Genomic DNA, 27,541 nt, shown 5'->3' with positions numbered 1-27,541 from the left:
TCTTCCCCATTCCCATTCTCTGCAACACTCATTCCAACGAGAAATGAACAATCAAGAATCCTGAAAAGCTGTTTATTTGAAAAGTCCTATCAGTGGAAAACATATTTCTACCCTGAGTATATGAAGGGGGAGTAGAGAGGTGCTCCTTGCAGCTCACTGGTTACCTGGGGAACTGCCTCTCACCACTAGCAACCAGGCAGCCCTAAGGCTGGCGAGCAAAAAAATCTTAGGACTTTTATTCACAATTCTCGACTTTGAGCAAAGGCGGGCCCTGAGCAAAAGAGTTATATTTCCAAGTTCCAGTAAGCCCACTACTCATGATTCCCAGATAAAGTGCTGCTCAGGAACACAAGATTTCCTTTCCACATCATTAGCCAAGTCTCTTCATAACCTACCCAAGCACCTTCTAGGTGTATGTGGGATGGGGTGGGGTGAGGGGGAGGGGACACAAAGCAGTGATGGGAAGAGAGGAAAGATACCTTTGGGATATCAGGATAAAAGGGACAGGATCTTCTGAAAAGATCAACAAACTAAGAACAAATAATCAAATTTAATTTCATCTTGAAAAATACTTTGTTTTAAAAACCTACAGCTACCCAAAGAAAGGTCTGAAGGGTCTGCACATGGCTTTGCTTCATTGTTCCCAGCTACACATCCTGTGTCAGGAGCCTAAACCTTTATTTACTTTTCTCGTTCTTTAAGAAACTTTAAATACATATGAAGAGACTTCTGGATGGAGTCTTTGGATATAAAGCTGACAAAATTCTGAATATCTGCTTCTCGTTGTTTCAACAGCCGGTCTGCAGTAGGTTTTCTCATCATGGTTTTGGTAAGCTGTCGAGCATGGTCTAAAGACAGGGTTAACAGGTTATTAATTTCTAGGTCACCAAGAGTCAAACCAATCACAACCTGGATTCACAGAAATGCATTCCTACAAGTACATCCTATCTATGACGCTTTAATCAATTTTATGTAATAATGTTAAGACCTAGCCAAATAACATCATAAAGTTCTACCCCATTCCCCAACACTATCAGATGACCAGCTTAACTCCCGCTCCCCTGGTGAAAGGAAGCCCACTTTCCTGGGTGACCTGATGGCCTCCCTACTGCAAGCATGATCTTGACTTCTGCTGCCACACTCCATATTCCAAGTTGGATCTTTTCTGGGAAGTCTAGACTCCCTTTCCAAATCCCTTACACCTCAGCACCTCACTCTGATTCCTTCCTTGCCTTCGTTGGTTCAGTGGTTTGGATCTCCCCCCATTTCCAATTAGCTGTTTCTGTGGAACTTCCCTCACAATGTTGTTTCCTTTAATTTGTTTTTCTGGGACAAACCAACAATGTTAGATTAGATATACTGGTAGAGTGAAATGTGTACATCACTTTGGAAACTCAAAGCTTCAAATACAGCAGTATAATCCAATATTTTTCTCTTTACAACAAAGTTTTCTCCTTTGTGACATGTAGTTTTTAACAAAAGGAGAGAAAAAAAATCAAATGTCACCAACAGAAACAGTCCAAAGGGCACTCCTCCTTCATTACTAATCCCCCCTTTTAATTTAGTCCTAGCAGAGAGGCATCTTCTCACCTGGAATCTTCAGCCACTCAGACATGACACTGAGAGCTGTGCTCTGCACCTTGTCTTCTGGCACTATCTGATCCACCAAACCTATTTTGAGGGCATCAGCGGGAGGGAAAAGCAACCCCCGCTGAAGGGCATGCTCTGAAGCTCTGTTCCCGATCGTGTTTACAAGGTTATCTTTAAACCTAGAATTACAACACACACACACACACACACACACACACACACACCCCCTCAGTTAATGCTTGTATGGAAGGAATGAGCATAGACCAGGGGTGACCTAGAACATAGACCTCTAACTCCCCAAGTGCGGCCCTTTGACTGAATCCAAACTTCACAGAACAAATCCCTTAAGGGCCACGTGTGGCCTTGAGGCTGCAGGTTCCCCACCCCTGGCATAAACTATCAGCCTTCTAAAAAATACAAGCACTTAGTTCTGACACTGAAGTGACAGACTGACCCCCAAAAAAGGACAGCAAAAGCTTCCTTTTCAAGATGATATCCCCGAAGTGCAGAAGAAGTGAGCCCGCCTGAGGAGGGTTATCATGGGGTCAGCCTTACCAGAAGGGTGCCACAATGCCCAGCAGCGTTTCATTCAGACCAATGGTGTACTTGGGATTGTCAGCCATGATTCGGTAGTCAGAAGCTAAGGACATCAGGCAGCCTCCAGCAGGGCTTGATCCCTAGAAGCAAAACCAAATGTTGATTTTAGGCAGTTTTTTATCCCATTCAGCTGCAGCATCTAGACACTCAGAGGGAGCGCACAGGTCAGCAGATGCAGTGCTAGAAGACTCTGTTGCCACTTGTAATAGAAAGGAAAAAAGCCAGTAAGACATGACTGTAGTTTTGTTCTTTCTTAGCCTCCCGAGGTTTTATGACAGACAAGAGGGTGTGGAAAATGCTAGGAATGTTTCTATGGGTCAACTGATTTTCCATTAGGAAGGAAGCATTTGTAGGGATTTATAAAATGTCAGTCTGTTTTAGAGACATTTGTAACTGGTTTAAATGCAGTGGCAGGATTCTCAGATTTGAAGTTAGAAGACATAGGCTGAAACCTGAGCTTTGCTATTAACTTATTATAATGAGTTTGGGCAATTCTCTGCCTGTCTCTGGGCTTCAGTTTTCTGAACTTTAAAATGAAGGAGAGAGAGCCACCAGGCAATCACTAAGGTTCCTTCCAGATCTAAATTCTGTGATCCCTGAACTCTCCACAGAGCCATGCACAGGCTGACTGCGCTCTAACTAAAGAGCATGGCCAGAACAGCAAGAACACCATGTTTGTCCAAGTGGCAAACCTGAACTTCTTCCACCTATAATTTTTGCTGTCATTCAGTTGTCCTAGTCATGTCTGCCTCTTTGGGACCCCAATTTTTGGGTTTTCTTGGAGTGGTTTGCCATTTCTTTCTCCAGCTCATTTTACAGATGAGGAAACTAAGGCAAACAGGGTTAAGTGACTTGCCCAGGGTCACACAGCTAGTAAGTGTCTTAGGCCAGATTTTAAGTCAGGAAGAGGAGTCTTCCTGATTCCATGCCCACACTCTATCCACTGCACCACTTAGTTGCCCTAGTTTTTACCTGGATGCTTAAAAAAAGCAATTTACAAGCCAGTTTCCTTTGAAGTCAGACAAAAAGGCAACTTGCATTGATCGCTGCTATGACCACCATGTTGGATGTGTACAGCTTCAGCCAAACCTCTTGTACCGCTTTCCAAAACTCGGCATAGTGTGCTGCATTCTTTCCATACATGTCAGTAATATCTAGGCCAGCAGAGAAGATTTTGGGGCTGTTCTGAAGTAATAAGAAACAACCAATCAATTAACATGCATTTATTAAGCACTTTACTATGTGCAAGGCACTGAGGATATGACAAAAATGAAATCCTCCCTACCCTATCAGTCTATAAGGAAAGATAATGTGTACATGCAAGCGTACATAAAACATACACAAAGTTATATAATTTTGGGGAGAGGAGTTGGTGCTTGAGACAAACTTCAAAGGAAGCTAGGAATTCCAAGGGGCAGCAAAGGTGAGGAAAGAGTATTCTAGATATGAGGGGACAGTCAATGCAAAGGCATTGAGAATGGACTTGGGATGGACCATGGAGTATGTGAAGGGGGCATAAAGTGCAATAATCCTAGAAACTTATGTTAGATCCAGGCTGGACCCAAGGACTTTAAATGCCAAACAAAGGAATTTGCATTTGATTTCAGAGAAAACAGAAGCTTACTGAGCAAAGGAGTGACTTGATCAGACCTGTGCTTTATGAATATCCAATGGCAAAAGTGTGGAGGAAGGATCAGGAAAAGGAGAGACAAGAGGCAGAAAAATCAATTAAGAGGCTATTTCAATAACATAGGAGAGAGATGATGAAGGCTTGGTGGCTGTGTAAGTGGAAGGAGGAGCTAAATTGGATATAGTGGAGTAGAACTAATAAGGCTTTATAGCAGATTGGCTCTAATATCTTGAACAATCAATATTTACCAAGAACCATTCATTCTTTAAAGATCTTATTTTTTTCTTTTGGAGGCACCTGAGATTAAGTGACTTGCTCAGGGTCACACAGCTAATAAGTGTCTGAGGCTAGATTTGAACTCAGGTCCTCCTGACTCCAGGGTCAGTGCTCTACCCAATATCTTATTTTTTTCAAATGTACACAGGTGATAACTGTTATTTTTTATATTTCAAGTAAGTATATTCTGTCATTTTAAATGTATTTGACCAATTATCCATTTTTACTCAGAATTAAAACAAGTAAAATGTGTTTTTTGACAAAAGCCTTCATTAGACTCAGTTTATCATTTCCATATTTTTCTAGCTTTTCTAACTTGGAGACTAATTCTTAAGCTGTAAAGGTCAGAACAAATATGGTTAAGAGGTGACCAAATCTATGTGCTTTTACCTATCTTTTAAAAATGATTTCAACTATGTGCAAAGGGTTATAAAACCATGCATACCCTTTGATCTAGCCACACCACTACTAGGTCAGTATTCCAAAAGAGAAAAAAAAAACAAAAAACAAAAAGGACCTTTATGTACAAAAATATTTACAGCAGCTCATTTCTGGGGGCAAAAAATTAGAAACTGAGGGGATGCCCATCAATTGGGGAATGGCTGAACAAGTTATAGTATGTGATTGGGATAGAATACTATTGTACTATAAGAAATGATGAGCAGGATGCTCTCAGAAAAACCTGGAAAGACTCGCACGGGCTGATGCAAAGTGAAATGTACTGTGTACAAAGTAACAGCAATATTGTACAATGATCAACTGTGAACGACTTGGCTATTCTTAGTAATACAATGATCCAGGACAACTCTGAAGGATTTATGATGAAAAATATTGTCGATCCACAGAGAAAGAACTGACAGTGTCTGAATACAGATTGAAGAAAACTTTTTAAAAATTTATTTTTCTTGATTTTTTTTGTGTCTGTTTTCTTTCACAACATGACTATTATGGATATGTTTCGCATGACTGCACATGTATAACCTATATTGAACTGCTTGCGTTCTCAATGGGAGGGGTGGGAAGGGAAAGAATTTGGAACTCAAAGTTTTAAAAACGAATGTTGAAAATTGTTTCTACATGTAACTGAGGAAAATAAAATACTAAATAAATAAAAATAAATTTTAAAAATGATTTCAAGTTTCTTAGACCAAAATAAAATTAGGTGCCCCATGGTGATGTTCAAATGTCCCAAGTTACTGGAGGAAAAAAACAACAATAACATACTTTCATATGTGACTGTTTAACTTCTGTCAGTGATCTCCAAGGAATAGCAAGAGTATGGGAGGGGTAGAAGACTGGACATGGGCAAATGTTTTCCCTTTTATTGAATATTGAGACAACTGGGTTCTAGAAGCCATAGACTGGTAAGAATCTTGTTGACATCTCTCAAAATTCTAAAAAGGATTACTGAGTAGACAGATGGAAACACAGGGAAAGGGAAGTAGTAATAATCACTAGGGACCAGGCCAAAGTAACATCTGTTCTTTTGTGATAGCCTTTTGTCTAGTAAGTACTTCAATATTTCAAGGGCCTGGAGTTTTGTTTCTGTAAACAATCCATTCAACAATTCTAATCACAAATCTTCCATAATTTAGGAAACAATCTTTGAGAGATTCTGTGGCTAAAAAAATTCATCACCATACCGCAAAGCCGGGGATAAGCCTCTCTGCACTCAGCAAGGCTGGTCCTGTGACCAGCTGGGTCCACCCTTAAAGCTTTCCCAGTGTGGTTGAGGACCTGCTTAAGGTGGTGCTCTACTAGCGGAGCTTTCTAGAACCAGGAGGCACATGTCTGCCATGAAGTCCAGGGCAGGATTTCAGTGCAAGTGTCTAACTGTAGGGAAATGCTGGAGACATGGTGGATCAAAATGCCAGCACGGCACTTGACAGACCTTTGACCGACAACCTTGTAGACGAGAGGAAGAAATGAGTTTGTGAATTATCTAAGATATTTTCCCTCCCTCTCCTCCTTTATACTCATCTGTTTGCAGTGAGCTGAAGTTGGAGCTTCCACTACTGTAAAATGAGGGGCCTGGGCTATATGATAACAAGACAGTTTGATTTATAGCTGGCTGAACAACCATAACAAAACATTGCTTTAAAGATTGATGGTAACTTGGAGGGAGGTCTCTAGAAGCATGCCAAACAGTTCTACCTGGACATACCTTGTTTTAAGTTTTATATCAATGGTTTAAATAATTTGTTACACTGTATAGAAGGCCTTGAAAGCTGCAGATGCCTCAGACACACAGACTCCTCGAACTGGAAGGGAGCTTGAAGGTCAGTTAGATGGATAAAGCTCTTCCAATTCTACCTCTCCCCCCAGAAAACAGTCCTTCCAGCCAGTGCTTGGAAATTCTGTTTGAATGCATTTGATAGCTCAACTTCTTAAAAAGTTACTTATGGTTTTGTTTTTTTGGTTTTTTTGGTGAGGCAATTGGGGTTAAGTGACTTGCCCAGGATCACACAGGTAGTAAGTGTTAAGTTTCTGAGGCTGGATTTGAACTCAGGTCCTCCTGACTCCAAGGCCAGAGCTCTATTCATTGCACCACCCAGCTGCCCCAGAAAGTTACTTATGCTAAAGCAGCATCTGACTTCTTGTTACTTTCACCAATCTGCCCTAGTCCTGATACTTTTTTTTTTTTTTTGGTGAGGCAATCGGAGTTAACTGACTTGCCCACGGTCACACAGCTAGTAAATGTTAAGTTTCTGAGGCTGGATTTGAACTCAGGTCCTCCTGACTTCAGGGCCGGTGCTCTCTCCACTGCGCCACCTAGCTGCCCCCTAGTCCTGATACTTTTGGTCAGAATGGAAATCTAATCTTTCTTTGACAAGACAGTAAAATATTTGAAGTCAACTATCATGTCTTCCTCCCTTTTCTCTGTTCCAAGTCTTCTCTTTTCAAGAAGAGATTTTATTGGTTGGCATGTAGACAAAGCTTCAGGAGTTGTAGATCCTTTCCTATCAAAACTTCTTAAATTCACTATTATACACTTTAGTGAATGTGTCTTTGAACAATTTAAAAGGAAATACAGTAACAAATGGATTTGAGAATGATAAAGAAAATAAACTGATATTAATATCAGAGAACTGTGAAACTATTTCTTCAAAGGTTACTACACAAAGCTAAGAGGGAGAGCTGATATGTCAGATGACACAGTGATTACAGTATAGGAAAGACTTGGCTTTAAAAGCAGTTCTGCTGCTCTCTTCACTATTTCTCATGGGAGAGGAGTGTGTCAGTATCACCATTATAAAGACTATAGTCTTGTGTCTTCTATAGAGACCTAATTATTAAAGTCCACATCGGCCATGTAGTATTGTTTACCTATGATGGGTTTTTCTGAAACCTCCTGAGAATCAGGGAATACCTGAAATCTAATTAATTGTGTGTAATACGTTCATCATAAGGTAATGCCATAAAAAAATAGCGGTGGCCTGCATAGATGTTAGAACAAAAGACAGCCAAGGAATAAGAGTGCTAGGGATGCTTCCGAGGGGACTGTCCATGAGATACCAACACTACTCTCAGCTCTATCTGCTAAGGTCACCTAGTCCTCCACATCCATACACTAACAGAGAAGCCTTCTATTGGCTTTCTGGATGGATATTCTTGCAAGATAGTGTGATGACCGACTTGAATATCTGGTCTCTTTAGCAGTCATATTTATCACTGTCAATGAAACTGGCCTGTTGTTTTATTAATCAGTCTTGGGAGGTGGGTGGCGTGAGCAAGTCCTACAGCCTCATGGCCTGTAGGTGAACTGGTCAACTAGAATCCCTTGGTTTGCAAAGCTTAGCAGGAGACTCTCAAGTTGAAGTGACCGACAACTGTCAGTCAGCAAGCATTTTTACGCACCTACTATGTACCAAACACTGGGCAAAGTGTCGAGGATACAAAGAAAGGCAAAAAAACCAGTTCCTGCTCTCAGGGAGCTCACAGTCTAACGAGGGAGACATCAGACAAACAACTGTGTACAAATGAGACAACATGTGCTGGACGAATTGAAGATTAAGGGAAGGCAATAAGATAAGGGAGAACTAGGAAAGGCTTCTCTCTCTGTCTGTCTTTTTTTTTTTCCCGCTTTTTGGTGAGGCAATCAGGGTTAAGTGACTTACCCAGAGTCACACAGCTAGTAAGTGTCAAGTTTCTGAGGTCATATTTAAACTCAGGCCTCCTGACACCAAGGTCAGAGCTCTATCCACTGCGCCATCTAGCTGTCCCGTAAATGCAATCACATTCAAATTCTTTTTGGGGGGGGGGGGGGGGTGAAGCAATCAGGGTTAAGTGACATGCCCAGGGGTCACCCAGCTAGTAAGTGTCAAGTGTCTGAGGTCGGATTTGAATTCCTGTCCTCCTGACTTCAGGGCTGGTGCTCCATCCATTGCACCACCTAACTGCCCCCAGAAAGACTTCTCATAGAAAGTAGGAGCTTACTTGAGACCTGAAGGAAGCCAGGGAAGCCAGGAGGTGGAAATGAGGAGGGAAAAAGTTCCAGGCATGGGGGATAGCCACTGAAATGAAAAGAGTAAGGAGATGAATTTTCTAGTTTGAGGAACTACAAGAAGGCCAGTGTTACTGGACGGCAGAATACATGATAGGGAGTAAGAGTAAGAAGGAAGACTGGAAAGACAGGAAGGGACTAGGTTATGAAGGGTTTTAAGAGCCAAACAGAAAACTATTTTATGTTTGATCCAGGAGGTAAGAGAGAACCACTGGAGTTTACTGAATAGAAGGGGTGATGGGGACAGACTCGAACTTTAGGAGGATCAGTGTGATAGCTGAGGTGTGGATGGACTAGACTGGGGAAAGATCTGAGGCAGGGAGAGGAACCAGAGAGCTATTGTAGTTTAAGGGTGAGGTGATGAGGGCCTTCACTATGGTGGCAGGATCAGAATAGAAGACAGGGCAGAAAGAAGAGATGTTATGAAGGTAGAAATTTCAGGACTTAGTAAATGATTGGACAGGGAGTTGGGAGTGAAGAGTGGAGGATAACATGTAGAAATGTTACAAGCTTGAAAGACCAGGAGGATGGTGGCGGCCTGGACAGTATAAGAAGAGAACAAGGCTTTGAGGGAAAGGTAATGAGTTCAGTTTTGGACATACGAGTTTAAGATGTCTACAAGATATTTAGTTGGAGATGTCCAATAGTTAGAGATGAAAGACTAGAGGTCAGGAGAGAGATTAGGACTGGATAAACAGATATGTGCACCATCTGCATAGAGATGACAATTACATCCACGAGGGCTGATGAGATCACTAAGTGAAACACTACAGAATGGGGAGAAGAGAAGGTGGCCCAGGACAGAGCTTTGGGAGAAACCTATGGTTAGTGGGCATGACCTGAATAAAGATCCAAAAAAGGTGACTGAGAAGGAGCAATCAGAGGGACAGGAGAACCAGGAAAGAGCACCATCATGAAAACCTAGAGAGAAGAGAGTAGTAAGGAGAAGAGAGTGACTGATGGGTGTCAAAGGCTGCACAGAGCCAGTCAGTCAGTCAACAAGCACTTAAGCCCTTATTATGGGGCAGTCATTGTGTTGGGGATACAAAGTAAAAAAAAAAAGACAAAAACACAAAAAACCCCAGCGTCCCTGTTCTTAAGGATCCCACAGTCTAATGAGGAAAACAACATGCAAACTACGTACAAACAAGATTTATACAGGATAAAGTGATGATAATCACAGAGGGAAAGCACTAGCATTAAGGAGGATTGAGAAAAGTTTCTTTCCAGTCAGGAGGCATAAGTGAAAGTGCAAACTGGTGTTGGAAAGGGTGGCCAGAGAAGCTGCATCATCAGCAGAGAACCTAATCTCAGTGAGAACAAGAAGATGGAAGAAGTGAGAAAGAAAAAGGTTTAAGATGAAAGTAAGTTGGTTCCTATGGAGCAGGCATTCCAAAGAGCACAGTGGAAGGGGTGGATAGCTTTAGAATGGGAAATTGGTAGGGGTGGGGTTGAAGAGTAGGGAATAAATGAGTGGCCAGTTTGGGATTTGAGAAGGGATTTGTACAAAGGATCGCTAGGAAGGAGAGGTCATAACTGGATAGGAGTATGTTAATCGTTGAGGTATGAGTTCAGGGAGGTTATCATCACCCCTAAGGATTGAGTCTCCAGATGAGTCCCACCAGGGTGTCAGACAGCAGGATCCTTTCTCTCTTTAACACTCCTCTCCTCTTCCTTTGTACTTCCTTTCTATCTCCCTACAATGTATCTAATATAATATATATGTACACATATGTGTGTACATATATGTATATGTATGTACACACACATATACACACATACACACACAGAGTGCGTGCTAGATGAATAAATAGATTTGCCTGGTCTATATCTTATGCTTTATTGATGATTTGGTTAAAGTTGTCCACACATCTTTGCTACAGGTTATCATGCTTAGGAAAAGTAATCAATAAGAATTTACTAACCACCTATGTGTGCCAGGAACTGTGCTGAGCACTGGCATTCCAAGACAAAAGTGAGTTAAGTCCCTGACCTCAAGGAGGTTATATTCTACTTGGGGGACAGTGCCATTCACCACCCAAGGAGCCACCAGAAGTATTTTCAGGAGCTCTTGAGGCTAAATTCCAAGAATACTTCTCTCCTTTCATTCACTCTCTCATCCTATTAAACTTGAAATGTCTCTTGTACTTCTGGTTGTCCTCCAGTGGCTAACAGGACCACAGAAGAATGCCAAACGTACTCTGCTCACTACCCTCCAGAATCCTCAGCAGGATCACCTATTCTCCTGGATTTCATTATTATCATGACAGTAATCCCCTTGTTTTCCTATGTGCAGAATTCTGGCTTTTGAATCTTGAACAAATGATAGATTTGCATGTTACCCAAAAAACAGAGCTTGAGGGAAACTGAAATCAATAGTAAATCGAAATTAAATACAATACATACTGATGTTAAGATGACACCTCTGCAACTTTTATCATTTTCCAGTTTCTCCCAGCTTATTACAAATTCTGTTAATAATTCCAGACTTAAGCTGTTCACTGGGGGATTCTTCAACTTCATTGTAGCAACACCTAGTTCACAAATGCAAAATGGAAAAGTTACCACTCTGAATGGAAAAGAGTCAAAGACAAACTGCTTAACCAATAAGCACAAGAAACTAAAATACCCTTTGTTGTATAAGACTTGAACCCCTTAGATGGTCTCATCAAAAATATCACCCAAAAGGTGGCCTGGCTGCACCAGATCTTAACTTGTATTATAAAGCAGCAGTCATCAAAACTAATTGGTATTGGCTAAGAAACAGAGTGGTGGATCAGTAGAAGAGGTTACGTACACAAGCCACAGTAGTCAATGAATATAGTAATCTACTGTTTGATAAACCCAAAGACTCCAGTTTCCGGGATAAAAACTCACTATTTGACAACAACTGCTGGGAAAATTGGAAAACATTATGGCAGAAACTAGGCATAGACCAACATCTTACACCGTATACCAAGATAAAGTCAAAATGGGTACATGATTTAGACATAAAGAGTGAAATTATAAGCAAATTAGGAGAGAAAGGAATAATTTACCCGTCAGATCTATGGAGAAGGGAAGAATTTATGACCACACAAGAGATAGAGAACATTATGAAATTCAAAATGAATAATTTTGATTACATTAAATTAAAAAAAGTTTCTGCACAAAGTCAATACAACCAAGATTAAAAGGGAAGCGGAAAGCTGGGAAACAATTTTTACAGCCAATGTCTCTGATAAAGGCCTCATTTCTAAAATATATAGAGAACTGAGTCAAATCTATAAGAATACAAGTCATTCCCCAGTTGATAAATGGTCAAAGGATATGAACAGGCAGATTTCAGATAAAGTGGTCAAAGCTCTTTATAGTTACACGAAAAAAATGCTCTAAATCACTACTGATCAGAGAAATGCAAATTAAAACAACTCTGAGGTACCATGTCATGCCTATCAGATTGGCCAACATGACAAAATAGGAAAATGATAAATGCCGGAGAAGATGTCAAAAATTGGAACATTAATGCATTGCTGCTGGAGTTGTGAACTGATCTAACCATTCGGGAGAACAATCTGGAACTATGCCCAAAGGGCTACAAAACTGTGCATGCCCTTTAATCTAGCAATACCACTATTAGGCCTGTATCCCAAAGAGATCATAAAAAAGGGAAAAGGACCCACATGTAGAAAAATATTTATACTGCTCTTTTTGTGGTGGCAAAGAAGTGGAAATTGAGTGGATGCCCATCAATTGGGGAATAGCTGAACAAGTTGTGGTACACGAATGGAATGGAATACTATTGTTCCACAAGAAATGGTGAGCTGGCAGACTAAAGAAAAACCTGGAAAGACTTGCATGAACTGATGCTGAGTGAAGTGAGCAGAACCAGAAGAACACTGTACACACTAATAGCAACACTGTTTGATGGCCAACTTTGTTAGACTTTAACTCTTCTGAGCAATTCAATGATCTAAGACAATTCCCAAAGACTCATGATGGAATATGCTATCCACATCCAGAGAAAGAACTATGGAGTCTGAATGCAGATCAAAGCTTACTATTTTCTCTTTTTTGTTGTTGTTTTTTTGTGTTTTCTTTCTCATGGTTTTTCCCTTTTGTTCTGATTCTTCTTTTACTACATGACTAATGTGGAAATGTTTAATATGATCATAAATGTATAGCCTATATCAGATTACATGCCGTCTTGGGAAAGTGGGAGTGGGGGGGGAATTTAGGACTCAAAATCTCAAATGTTGAAAACTAAAAAGAAATAAATTAATAATTTTTAAAAAGACAGAAAAATCACCCAAAAGGATGGCCAAATAATGTATATGCTGACTTCTAATCTTCGGTATGGACAGAGAAAGGTGTTATTTAGAGAAAACTATTTACCCTTGGATAAATATGGAATTAGCCAATAAGTATTTATTCATTGCCAAATTCATGTCCAGCAATATGCTCAATACCATGGCAATTCAGTTCAATTTAATGAAGCATTTATTACAACAGTTCCCATCCTCTGAGTTTGTAGTTATTGAAAATCTACATGTGCATCAAACCTTGTCATTTTGATCTTTTACTGACAACAAAATATATAACGTGACTCAGCAGAAGCAAACATACCTTCCACAAACAGAATAAGTATTATGTATTAGATATAGATATATGAACTATTTTCTTTTTTTTCTAAAACCTCTGTTTTATTTATATAGAGCCAAGTCCACTTCAGTGGGGATATGGTTTGTCTTTCAATCCAGAGCCACTGATGAATGTGTTGGTTTTTACCAAATATCCTGGTCAGCACATAGTAGATTAGGGAGACTACAGTGTTAATCCCTCTCAACTAGAGCTACAAGGAGTGTATCAATCTCTGATTCTGTAAGAATACTGAATTTAGGATTTTCAGCTGCAACTACTCCAACTTCTAATTCTGAAAGTTTGAAATCAATGGATAGAACAGCAGACAGACATGTTACTGCTGTCTCCACTGTCTGTTCAAAGGTCCAGTCAAATGTTTTCTTCATTTTCTTTTCAAGAAAACTGGTTGACTCAGTTTGTTTGGCTCCAGCTGCAGTGGCCTTAAATCCACAGTAGTAGCCTGCAGGATCGCATTTATATACTTGAGGGCCTCTTTCTTCATCAATACCGATCAATATCGGCCTCATTTCAGCATTCTGTGTATAGACCTGAGAAATATCTGCAATCCTTTTACACAACATATCCACAGGAATCTCATAGCCATACTTGTATTTCCAATTTGCAGCCTCATAGCGAGCTCTCTGCACCTGAGACTTGCTATCAGCGGTCATTCCTGTCATCACACAGCCAATGTCTCCAGTTATTCTGAATAAGTGAGTCACTGTGCTTGAATCCAGCAACTTGTCCGGTACTTTCTTCTGCCTAACAATTACTGCAGAGTCTTTCCCCGGACAGCTACTGATGTGAGGACACCCTGGTTAATAGCTTTAAAAGAATATTCTACTTGGTACAGGCGACCCTCTGGGGAGAAAACAGTAATGTGCCCAACAAAGCCGGCAGTAGAGGCGCAGGACGTCTAGGTGCACTCACTTTCTCTAGCTCCGATCTAACTAATCTTACTGTACCCTCTATGGCAGACATGAAACACCTATGAACTATTTTCTGTGAAAATCTATTACACACTACAACCATTAACAAACAAACAAACAAAATATATAAAATAAGGAGTAAAATCTTATAAAACCTTTAGCATTTAAGAAAGTAGAAGTAAGACAATTATGCCAAACAAGCTTTTGTTTTGTGTTGCTTTTTAGGTCTGAAGTTCTGTAACGTTTGGTTTTGTTCTGTTTTGTTTTTTTTTTTTTGCTTTTTGGTGAGGCAATTGGGGTTAAGTGACTTGCCCTGGGTCACACGGCTAGTAAGTGTCAAGTGTCTAAGGTCTGATTTGAACTTAGGTCCTCCTGACTCCAAGGCTGAAACTCTATCCACTGTGCCACCTAGCTACCCCTGTTTTCTTACTTTTGAAAATATAGTAGTAGTTATATGGTTCTGTTGATCATTTTGCACCTTTGTAAAGACCTATATTTTGTATAGATGCTCCCATGTTTCCTTGTATGTATCTTATTTACCATTTTAAAGCACTATATTATTTTACATTGATAAACTGTAATTTGAACCATTCTGGAATAGATATATTGTTTCCTTATTTGCTATTTTAAATAGTGCAGCTATAAACATTTTTGTATTGATAGGTCCTTTTTATGATAAAATACTAGCAAAAGAATCACTGAGTTGAAAAGAATACTCAGTTTTGTGACACTTACTTGCTTACAGCCATTGTGCTCATTAAAATGTTTGTACCATTCTAATGATGTGTAGAGTAGTTGCTTCCCTGACAACATCTGTCATTTTTCTTGCCATTATTACTAATCTAGTAAATGTAAGGTGATCTCTTAAAGTTGCACTTCTGATCATGGCATTAGAATATCTTTTCGTGGGGTTGAGTATGTTGACTCTTTTGAAAATTAGCTGTTCATGTTTTTATGTATCAGTTCCTTATTCTGAATCTTAGCCCTTTATTTGAGACACACACACACAAACACTGCAAATCCTTTTCCCCAGGTCTGTTTCTTTTCATTTCAGAGTTATTTTTTGTTGTACAAAAACACCTCTTTTGTTTGTATAATGAAACCCACAGATTATGTCCAAAGATTTCTTTTATCTGGTTAATAAAAATGCCTTTCTTCTCCATAATTGAGATAAATATATTATTTCTTTTTCTCCCTATTTTTAATGATTTTAAAAGTATTTAGATTGCTGAATTAAAGAGTTTATTGTGGTTGATGGTATTAAGTAGGAAGCCAAATTCATTTTTTGACATATAATTATCCATTCTCCCCATAAGTTTTATTAAATGGGAATCCTATTTCCTAGTGTTTTTACATAGGTTTCATGAAATCCTAACTTTTTCATATGTGTTGTCCTATTTCCTTGTTCTTTTTCTAGCATCAAAGTTTTTATAATTATTCCTTTATAGCACATTTTGAGATTTTCACCAGTTTTTTCATAGTTCCTGATTTTCTTTTCCCCCTATTTTTCTATATGAATTTTGTTATGACATCCCATCATCTTATAAAATAATGAAATACCAGCCAAAATACCAATAGTTTAATCTGTAAGTTAGTCGTAAATGTATTAACATTTGAAATATATTTATTCAACCTAATCATGAACAAGGAAAGATGCCTCCATTTGTTCAATTATTCCTTTATTTCTCTCAAAATTATGTTGAAGCTCTCTTTATATAGGTCTCTTCTATGTCTCAATAGGTTAATGCCCAAATATTTGATTCAGTTTGTCTTAACTCTAAAATAAAATTTTTCTAGGTCAGCCAGGTGGTGCTACAGTAGATAGAATGCCAGGTCTGGAGTCAGGAAGACCTGAGTTCAAATATGACCTCAGACATTTAAATAGCTGTGTGACCCTGGGCAAGTCACTTAAAACTGTTTGTCTCAGTTTCCTCATCTGTAAAATGAGCTGGAGAAGGAAATGGCAAATCACTCCAGTATCTTTGCCAAGAAAACTCCAAATGGGGTCAGAGAGAGTTGTAAACAACTGAACAACAAAATTTCTATCAGTTTTCCTTGATTCTTGTAGATAATAAATAGCAATAAGACCAGAGATGATTATAGAGCCAGAGCAGGAAGGGATCTCAGAGCTCAATTCACACATGTTACAGATAGGGGAAACTAAGGCACCAGGAGGTTAAGTGAATCTCGCCTAGGGTCACACAGGTAGTATCATAGAGGAGATCTGAACCCTAGTACTCCAACTCAAGAGCCAGTACTGTCTCCACTGTACTATACTGCCAACTTATAATGACTTTTGTAGGTTTATCTTACATCCTGTTACTTTACTAAAGGAAAATGTTATTTACATTAAAATATCTATTTATAAAGGAATGATTATAAAAGCTTTGGTATGAGAAAAAGAATAAATAGAAAAATGGAACAGAATTTCAGAATCCAGAAAGAGAAATCAGTGTGTATGTATACACACATTTTTATTTATATACATACATGGGTATAGATGTATACATAGGTACACGTGTGTATGTGTATATACACACTGATTTCTATTTTTATATATACATACATATATGTATATATGTGCACATGTATATATATATATACATATATAAATGGTTAGTGTTTGGTAAGCCTACGCTTCAAAAACATTGGAGAATGGAATCCCCATTTTATAAAAACTGCAGGGAAAACCAGATAACTGTATGTCAAGAATGAATACAGGTTCATACCTCATGCCAGTCACCACAACATTCAATGGGTTTAGCAAGCTAAATATATTTTTTTTAAATCATAAAAAGCTGAAAGGAAAAGGGATACCATATTTTGCCTCAGCTATGAATTGGGGCATTTTTATTAAACATATTTTTTATAGTGGATTGTCTTGGGTTTTCTAGGAATATAATGTTTCCTGAAAACAGAACTTTTTTTTATACTTTCTTAATGATGCTTATTCCTTTAACTTCTTTTTCGTGCTTTACTGCTATATTACTAAAATTTCTTAGCTTGACAGGAGTGTGAAGATAGGACATTTTTTAACACCTGTTTTTAATGAGAATGCCTTCTCATTTTTCTTAGCTCCTTTCAAGTATTCTTAAAAATCATGTCATGATTCTATTCTTAAGTATTTTAATGTTGTCATACATTATTGCACGCATATCATTTAACTGAAGGATTTCTCTAGATCTAATGATGTTAATATAGTCTTTAAATTTTTCTCCTGGTGACATTATTTATTATACTAACTGCTTGCCTAGAATTAAACCATGCTTACATTCCATTTAGAAATCCTCCTTAGTTAGGACTTTGATTATTGTCAGATGACACACAAATCAGTAGAACGTATGCTAGGCAAAGATGTTTATTGTGAAGGAAGATGTCTTGTGCCAGGTCCGAATGGAAGATAAGGTACCTCTATAAAAGACTTATGTAGGTTTCTTTACTTAGGATTTTCCTTTTTGAAGATGATATGGAACTTGATTTGGGATTATTCTAACTTCCCTTCAGAATTTTTTGGGGGGAATCCTCAGTATTTAGCACAGTACCTGGCACGTAGTAGGCACTTAATACATGCTGACTGACTCTTTGCAACTCTAGCCTTTTTTCCCTCATTTCTGAGACATTTGGTGATTTAGCTGCTACAGTTCTCTGACGCTTCTCACATTTTATTAGTAACTGGGTTTTCTTGGTTTGAGAAATATGAATTGTTTTCAATATTTATTTTTTTTTCCCTGAAATGGATCTGTGTTCCATAAATTTTTCAAAGCTAACTTGCTTCTGAAAGAGCCAACACTTGCTTTCATAGCACACACAGAATTTTGCTGGATAGATGGTTCTAGGTTTATAGCCCATGCTTCCTAATTTTAAAAAATGAAGCAACAAATCATATACATGAGTGAGATTGGAATTCCAATTTCCCTAGTCATTCTTTGTCCTCATTGAAAAGTCTGTTGATTTCAATTTCTGCATTTCTGGCCACCTGAATTTTTTTTCCTGATTACTGCAGTATTGGAAGTTAATCATGAGGTTTCTAGGAATGTTAAATGTGTTCTTGCTTGTCAATGTCAACAGGATCTCTTTTTTCCTTTATACCAATCTATAATAAATATGTACAGTAAGGCAAATTCAATAACACAATGGTCCTATATGAGAATGCATTTTTGTTTCTCCACATCACCTTTCTGCCAAGGAAAATTATGTTTCATTAGAAATCACAATTGGTTGCTATTTTGGTCAGAGTTCTGAGGTCTTTCAGAATTTTCCCCTTCATATTATTATTGTGGTCAATGCATAAATTGTTTTCCTGATTCTGCTAGTATCACTCTGCACTAGTACATGTCTCTCTATATTTCTCTGAATCTGTCATATTCCTAATTCCTAATTCACAACAAAATCTCATCACATTCATATACTAAAATTTGATTAGTTATTCTGCAATTGCTGGACACCAATTTTGTTTCTAGTTCTTTGTTACAACAAAATTTGCTGCTACTACATATATTCTTGCACATCTGGGTCTTTTCCTTTTATCTTTGACCACCTTGGGTTACACGCCTAATAGTCGTATCACTGAGTTAAAGGGGACGTACAGTTTAGTGCATACTAAACTAGCATATTCTAGTTACTTTTTGGATGTAGTACCAAATTATTTTCCAGAAATTAAACAAATTCATAACTCTACCAAGAGTGCACCATTGTGCCATTTTTCTCATATCCCTTCCAACAATTACTATTTGTCCCTTTTGTTATCTTTGGCAATCTGATGAGCTTAGATAAATTTGCTAAAGGGCACAGAGAGACATTATTGCACACCAAAGGTACATACAATAGGCCCTTACTAAACATATGTCAAACTGAATTTGGTGAATGCAAAAGAAGTCTTCAATAATTTTTTGAGCTCAGAAATGACATGATCAAATTAATACTTGTGGAATATTTATCTGAAATAAATTAAAACCATTCAGTAGAACCAAAAGTTTTCTGTGGTCCCATGATTCATGAACAAAGAACAAAACCAATTATTTTGTAAGAAGAAACCTTAGAAAAATTCTGAACAAAAAAGGTTTCAGTTGAATGGCCCCAAGTATTTCAGAATGATTTTTCAGTCTTAGTAGCTGAAAAGGAAGGTAGAAAATGTTACTGTCCTATGTATAATTAGACAGTTATTCATTTTAAGTAAAAACTTTTAAACACTTTAATCACTTCTTATGGCACAGTAAAATCCCATTACATTAAGGTATCACAATTTTTTCAGTCATCTTCCAAATGATGGACATTTACTTTATTTTCAGTCTTCTGCTATCACAAAAAAGTGCTGCTGTGGATATTTTTGGTATATATATATTAGATTTTTCTGTTTCAGACCTTCTTAGGATATATGCCTGCATGTAAGCATTTTAGTCATTTAATTTATTCAAAACTGCTTTCCAGAGTAGTTGGACTAATTCATAACTCCACCAACACTAGTGTGCCACAATTCTACCAATAACGTATATTAATTAGTGTGCCTGTCTTTCTGCAGCCCCTCCAATACTAACTATTCCCATATTTTTTCATTTGTGCCAATTGTCAGGTTTAAAGAGAAACCTCAGAGTTGTTTTGATTTGCATCATTCATGTTTTGGTATTGGGGAGAACATGAAAGAAATGAAGAAGCACAACTATTATCTTTTTTTATTGTTGTCTTTAAGGTTATAATCAGTGGTAAAAAACACGAGGACCTAGAATTCACTTCTTCCTTTAGAATAACAGAAATTTAGAATTTCCTCAACACATCCTCTTGGGAACAAACATGAAAGGTGAGAATCATGTCCATGCTCAGCTCTTCAGCAGAGATTCTACTTTCAGTCAGTTGTGGAGCATGTCCTGAACACGGAGCCTGTTTTTTAGTTTTTCAATTGTTTGTTTTGTGACCCATGAGGCATGCTATGACAAAAGTATTATCAATGTGTTCTTTACATGAGGAAATAGCACTGTTCTCATCCTTCTTCCCTGCCATCTCTGGGGCTCAGCTTCTTAGCCTCTGGAAAGCAAAGTTTACTTTATACTTGCTAAAATTGTGTTCCCTCTAGAGGGAAGTCCTTTAAGGCAAGAGGCCAAATGTGAGAAATCTTTGTGACAGTCAGACTGGACTTTCTAGGCGTACAGAAACCTAAGGAATAAGAGGAAAAGGTCTATGGTAGCTTTCTCTATTTAGGACTACTGGTATTTCTGTGTTCAGCTTCCCCTTGTGATGCTGCTGCTCCTTGTTCTATATCTGCGTGTGGGTGCATGCCTGAGTGTGTGAGTGTGTGTGTGTATACCTATGTCTAGGTATAATACACACATATATGTGACGGGGTTATGTGCCCACTATCCAGTTTGAAAACCCTTAGATTTTTAGATTTCCCCTTACCTCCCTTCCAAAGCCTTGGCCTCCCCTTTTAATCTTATTCAAATGCACTTTTGCCCCTGGCCCTAAAAAGAACCTGGCTTCAGTTTGTCTACCAGGTCCCAGGAAAACCTTAAAAGTTTTAGAAACTGTCTTATTTCCCTTTGAAAGCTCTCTTTATCTCCCATTCTCATTGTTTATTCAAATCTCTCAGACCTTCCAAACGGAATTCCCACCTGGACCCTTTTTCTCAACTACCTCCCCCCTTCAAACTGGCCTTGCATTGTGGCTACACCCAATCTGCCTTCCATTGTTTTGCCTTCCTATGACTCCTGGCCATTTCCCACCCTTAATCCTAGCTAGGCCCTCGAGGTCCAGGACCCAGGAGTTCTGTTCACCCCAGCTTACTAGCCACTCCCATCCAGATCTCCTTAGACCCCCTCCTCCAGTCACTCCAAACTACCTGGCCACTCCTAAAGCCCTCCCATAGTCTTTTTGTACTTAAGATTCACCTTTGCCCCCATTCTGATGCTGAGCTTTCCTCATGCCCAAAAGGCTGAGACTGTCTCATGCCTGCTAGTCCTTACAGGCGTCACCTGCTCACCTCAGCCCCTATTCTGATGCTGGGAATTTCTCATGCCCAAAGGCTGAGACTCTCATGCCCCGGGCATCACCTGGCCTATTCGTGATTCATCTTTAATAAACTCTTTCTCTGGCTGGAAGAAGATTTGGGTTGAATTCTTTCAGGTAAGCCTGTGTCGCGATCTGGGGGGGTCCCAGGATCCCAAAACCTCTACACCTCTTCATATGGAATATAAAAGTTAACTGAAGACTAGACTAGAGCCTATAGTGAGAAATTGAAGAAATTAAAGGTTATAAGTCAGCACATGGGTTTCTTAGAAGACAGCTACAGAATACTTCAAGAATGGTTTGATCTCAGACTGTGAATCATAGGTAGAGCTCTCTCTCACTCAGATTTCTTGCATATCAAGTGTAAGCTAGTTTCTGGAAGTTGAGAAGGACCAAGCACCACAGATTGATGGGGGCTTTGCTTGGAACTACATTGCATGGTAATCACTCAATAAGCATTTACCAAATACTTAATAGGTGCTAAGCACTGAGGATATAAAACTCCCCTTTGGGCAAAAAAGGGGCCCCAGAGTTAGTTCTACCCTTCATCCACTCTTAGAGTAAGTACACCCCGGAATCATGAAAAGCTTTCTGTAAGAGGTAGCACATGAAGCTAGAGATTCTAAGAGGTGGAGGTAAAGAAACAGAGACTACCACCTACACAAAGGCAAAAGGGGGAGGGGGTGGAATGTCAAGTTGGAGGATCTAAAATAATGCCAGTGATGTGGGGGCAATAAGTGCCCTAGGATTATAAATAATATTAAGGGTTACTTTCCCAGGCCTCTGAGGGGGTTTGAGGCTCATTCTGTAGCCCATCCTGTACCTTGAGATCCTGGAACTTGAGAACTTCTCAAGTCCTTTCCCCTATCTTGAAATGCCATGCAACTTGCACCAAAAGAATTTCCTTCACCTCCCTTATCCTGTGTTCCATATTCTCTCATCCATCTTCCTCATCCTGTGTCATGACAATTTTTCCTTATCTTGACAACCATTTTCCTAAAAATATACCATTATCCTATAGGCTGTATAGCTTTCTGTCTATATAAGTCTGGGTCCTTTCCTATATCGGGGTCTTCGTTTAGCTCTCTGCTAATATCAGGCCTGTGTGCTTTGATGAAATAAAGCTCCCAATGGTTACAGAGAAGGTCTAAGTGAATTCTTTCACACCTGAACCAGCTCTCCCAACTCTAAACCTCAACACCAGTTTAGCTGCAAAGTACAGTGTGTAAAGGAGAAGCTCATGAGAAATAAGCCTGAAGAGGTAGGCCAGAAAGTCAAACTAAAGCATTTTTATTTTATTCTAGAGACTAGGAAGGACTAGAGGTTATTTTGTTTTGTTGTTTTGAGGCAGTTAGGGTTAAGGGACTTGCCCAGGGTCACACAGCTAGTATCTGAGCCTAGATTTGAATTCAGGTCCTCCTAACTCCAGGACCTAGCTGCCCCACCCACATGGCCAGCCTTATGTTTTAAGATTACTACGGTCATAGTGTGGAAGCTGCATTGGAAGAAGCAAAAACTGAAAGTGGAAAGACCAACTAGGAGGTTGTTACAAGACTTCAGAGGACTCTTAGGAAGGTCAATATGGATGAAGACTTGAGAAAAGGCTAGCACACTTAGCAGTTAAAAGATTGTTGGTATCTATACTCTTTAACTCAGATTCTACTGCTAGACATATACCCAAGGGATGTCGAAGTGAAAGAAAGGTCTTGATGTGGTTTGAGAAGTTCAGGGACCCCTCAAGGATTGAAATACAGGACAGGGTCCTCTGGAATGAATTCACTGACTCAAGCAATCTTTAAGTCAAGGTGGCAAAGATTTATTCATAAGCCATCCAGTGTGCAAAAGTTCTTAAGAATCTGTGACCTTAGAGGGGTACAATTCAAGTTTATATAAGAAAAACTACAGTAAAACATGTGCCAAGTATGCTAATTAGGTGATTCAGGGTGGGGTTAGGGAAGTGGTTAAGGAATGGTCAATTCTTAAAGGAACATGCACTTTTTGTATCTACTGCAAAGGTGGTTTACCCAGAGTTCACCAAAAAAAGTGAACAGTGGAGGGGGAAGGGCCCACAAAGAAGTACAGGTTTTTTAGGTCTGCTACATCACTAAGTTTATTAGAGGTAAGGGCCAACTAAGGATGGTCCAGTATGCCACTAATCAATGTCGTGTTTGACAAGATAGTGTCACATGTGTAAGGAGTGTACATATGTCTTCAGTCTAGGATACACACAATGAGGAGTCTAGGATGCATATAATGAGATAGGGAGTTGGTATAGATGGTTCGGTGGGTACTGAAAATCTCTATGAGCCAGTACACAGCCAGTTCAAACTACTAATTCCTACAGGTACAATTTGTTACTGTACCAGGGAGAGAAATAAGTGTTTTGCTGGGGCCCACTCAGGAGTAATTGCTAGGCATAGTGCCCTTGGGCTGGGAAGAAACTGCCAGGGTTAGTGTTTTTGAGCACAAGCACCCAATCAATCCCATAGACACCAAGTTATTCAGAGCAACATTTTTTGTGGAAGCAGAGAATTGGAAACATAGTAGATGTTATCAATTGAGGAACAAAGTGTGATACATGAATGTAAAAGATATTATTGCTCCATAAGAAAGGATGAATATGAAGAATTCAAAGAAGCAGGATAAGAACTGAGAGGCATGGTGGGTAGAGAGCAGGCCTCAGAGCCAGGGAGACCTGGACTCAATTCCCACCTCTAGCCCACAATGGCTTTGTGATCCACACAAGTCACTTAAACCTCTCAATGCTTTAGGCACTGAGACTCTAAACTATAAGTCGGAAAGAAAGTTTCCATGTGGGGAGTTCCCTATACCAATGAAATCACAGGTGTAGTCGTTAGTCCTTATAGGAAGACTTATATGAACTGATACAGGGTGAAATGAGCAGAACCAGGAAAATAACCGATACAACCACTACAATAGTGTAAAAAGAACAAAAAGCCCACAACTGAACACTGGCTAAGTACAACGACCAAGAAACCTGGCCACTGAAAAGAGTTGAAAAAAAAATGTGCCCCCCCCAACATATTTACAAATTAAGGTGATATAAAAATAAAAGGTTAACAATTAAAAATTTTTAAAAAAATTCAAAGCCTTAGTTTTCTATTTTTTCACAAAGATGTTTTGTCAGGTTTAAAATTTCATTTCTGCTGGTTTGAACCTGAAAGAAAATAGACATATAGCTTTCAACAACTGACTGATGGGCCCAAAGTGCTTTAGTAGGAAGAGGACCACCACTGATCAAAGGAGCAGGCCCTTTTCTTCTAAAAGGTCTTCAACTCATACCAAGGCCAATACACTTTTCTGGGAGTTAGAATTTCTTGGTAAATAATTGTCTAGTTTAAAAAAGAAAGTAAGTGAAACGTAAAGAGGTAAAAGGTCAAAACAGACAATTTTACAAGATTGGAAACTGCCAACATGCTCAAAGGTGGTAAAACATAAGATGCAGTAGAAGTGAACACAAGTCATCCAATCCCACTCTAAAAAAGAAGATGGGGTTCTGATCCAAGTTTTTGGCAGCACTTTACAAGAAATTCTCAGTTTTGTTTTTAATAGATTCAAATCCACAACAGAAAAAACACTTTAAAATGTGCCCCTTTCTCACAAGTAAATTAAATGAGGGTATTTAAATAAAAAATTGGAAAAGAAATGGGAACTATGGAAGAAAGAACTGGGAAGGGAATTAACAGTTTGGCACAATTAGAATGAAACAGAAGCTAATAATTCCATGAGACAGAAAATAATAAAAGAGTCAAAACACTAAAAAAAAAAATAGAACAAAATATAAGTTATCTCATAGCAAAAACAAATGACCTGGTAAACAGATAGAAGAAAACAGAATCTAAGAATCATTGGGCTACCTAAAAGCCATAACCAAAAAAAAGAGCCTAGATAACATATTTGAAGAAATCATGAAAGTAAACTGCCTAGATCTCTTAGAACCAGAGGGTAAAGTGGAAATAAAATCTAAAGTCATATTCTGAAACTCCAAAATGAAAATATTCAGGAATATTACAGTCAAAATCCAGAGCTTCCAGATTAAAGAAAAAAAAATATTACAAGTAGAGTCAAGAGAAACATAAAAAAACTTTGTGCATGTGTGTCACAGAATTGAGAACTGAGGGGTTGCCCATCAATTGGGAAATAGATGAACAAATTATGGTATATAAATGTGAAGGAATACTATTCTGCTATAAGAAATGTTGAAGGGGGATGGTTTCTGAGAAACTTGGTAAGACTTGCATGAAGTGAGCAGAACCAGAATAATTTATACAGTAACATTTTATACAATTTATACAATGTAAGGATAAACAACTTTGAAAGACTTAGCAACACAAATCAGAGTAATGACCAAGCATGACTCCAGAGGATTTCTGGTCAAACATGCTGTCTATCTCCTAATTAAGAAGTGAAGGGCTCAGTGCAGCATGAGACTTTTTTTTGGGGGGGGGGGGCCAAGGCCAATGTGGGAATGTGTTTTGCTTACGTAGACATGTTTATAACAGAAGTTTTTGTTTTTTTTCTCAATGATGTTGGGGAAGAGATTAAAAGGGAGAGAAAGTAGATTTTGGTCAATTGAAAAAATAAAATTTAATTTAAAATTTTAATTCAAAAAATTAAAAAGTTAATTTAATTTAATAAATTAAAATAAATTAAAATTTTAATTTAAAAAATAAGCCTGACAAATTAACTTGTGTTGGAAAAATTATAGTTGCAAATAATTCTACATTTACATTTATATCTATATTTACTAGTTTATAGCCTAAATTCAAAAGGTAGTGTGGGACAGGGCAAAAAACAATTAGGAGATTCCGTTGGAGGGGCGGATTTTAGTCACAAGTCTTCAGTTATCCATAGCTTTGTAAGTTGGACAAATTGTTTGATCTTTCTGGACCTCATTTTCCTCATGTGCATAAAATTAAGGGATTGGACTAGATGATTTCCAAGGTCCTTTCCATTAAATTTGTATACTGTCTTCCCGATATTAATGTTTTCTTTGAATGTCAGCCATCTTCCTTAGAATTAGGTAAGATTAAAAAAAAAAGATTGGAAGACAGATAAGTAATACCTTTTAAATGGAAGCCTACGAGGAAAGTAAAGAAAAAGGAACAAAGAAGTAATTTAGGAGAACAAAGCTCCTAAAGGCATTACCGTGACTTTGATCCACATCCACTAGAATTCGGTGGCTACTAAACGGTCTTCTGGACGCTTCTGGGAATCCTATGGAACTTGGCATTTTTTCCAGTCTGTGTTGGGTAGCACAGCGAAGAAAGGTTCCTGTAAATATAGAAGCATATTTTCCCCATTACCTTTTCTGCGGGGTTAGCCTATCTCCCAGGAAAGTTTGCTATCCACCTAGGGAAGGCCAGGATTCTCCTTCCCTGAAGGCACTTGTAAATGTAGAGGCACTTTACACCCTTTTTAAGTGGCTAAGCCCCTGACCCGTGACCTTTGAAGGTGACTGACATTTCTATTACTTCTTGAAAGGTCCAGAGCATTTAAGGGGGAAAAATGACAACCATTTATTGGCTGGACAAAACTCCATTTCCTCTTATATTATTATGCCCGACACTGGCTCCGAGGACTTCTGGTGGGGAAGGAGGTCACTGGGTATCTATGCGGGGAGAGATCTGACAGGGGAGGGCACCGGGCAGGGGCTGAAGGGCAGGGAGAAGGGGGAACACCCAGCAAGGGCAGGGCCCTAGAGGCGCAGCAGCCCCATACAATATGTCCAGACAACATTAACCAGACCTACGCCCATGCCCGCCGCCTGACCCCGGCCTCAGCGACTGGCAGGCCTGGCGGGGGCGCGCGGGGCTGGAGGCCGGCCCAGCACGACGGGCTGGCCGGCCGGGCTCCCCGCCGCGGCCCGGTCCGGTCCCGTCCGCTCGGGCCCCCCGCCCTCGGCTGACCCAGCCCCGCCCGGCTCCTCGAGGACCCCCGCTAGTGGTCGGCGGCGGGCAGAGTCTGACCTGAGCGAAGGGGCCCCACGCCCGGGCCGCCGAGCCCCCACGTCAGCGCCGACACCGCTCTCAGCGCCATTTTTGGCCAGACTCGGGGCCTGACGCCTGGCCCCGGAGATGAAGGGCAGGGCGCGGGAGGGAGGGAGGAGGCGGGGCGGGGCGGGGCCGGGCTAGCTAGGTGCTAGCGGTCTGGGCCACCTCCCGTCCCTGGGAATCATCCGACGGAGACCCTCCCGCTGCTCCCCTTCCCCTCCGGCCGCCAGCTAGAGCCTCCGGCCGGCAGTTCAGGGCCCTAGCCCACCTTTCCCGCCAAGTCCATCCTCCGCGCCCGCCTCTGGGATGCCCGCAAAGGCCGCACCGCCCGGCGCACCACCTCCCTCCCGGGTCAAGCGCCATCGGCACGCGCAGCGTGTCCCTA

The 27,541-nt window shown here is 39.6% G+C and overlaps 1 protein-coding gene and 1 pseudogene across 1 annotated transcript; both read right to left on the bottom strand.

The window, feature by feature from the left end:
- Positions 1-58: 58 nt before the first annotated feature.
- ECI1 (enoyl-CoA delta isomerase 1) lies at positions 59-27,224 on the bottom strand. Its single transcript, XM_027863159.1, has 7 exons — positions 27,133-27,224; positions 26,312-26,437; positions 11,004-11,131; positions 3,226-3,372; positions 2,146-2,267; positions 1,591-1,769; positions 59-848 (listed from the first exon to the last, which is right to left on the bottom strand). Exons 1-7 carry the CDS (start codon positions 27,200-27,202, stop codon positions 682-684), a joined length of 939 nt encoding a protein of 312 aa, XP_027718960.1. The 5' UTR covers positions 27,203-27,224; the 3' UTR covers positions 59-681.
- LOC114043798 lies at positions 13,409-14,895 on the bottom strand (annotated as a pseudogene).
- Positions 27,225-27,541: the final 317 nt, after the last annotated feature.

Source organism: Vombatus ursinus, unplaced genomic scaffold (genome assembly GCF_900497805.2).
Source record: "Vombatus ursinus unplaced genomic scaffold, bare-nosed wombat genome assembly UNPS02014770.1, whole genome shotgun sequence".
Taxonomy (NCBI): Eukaryota; Metazoa; Chordata; class Mammalia; order Diprotodontia; family Vombatidae; genus Vombatus; species Vombatus ursinus.
Note: the sequence above shows the minus strand (reverse complement) of the source record. Positions and strands in the feature narration are given on the sequence as shown.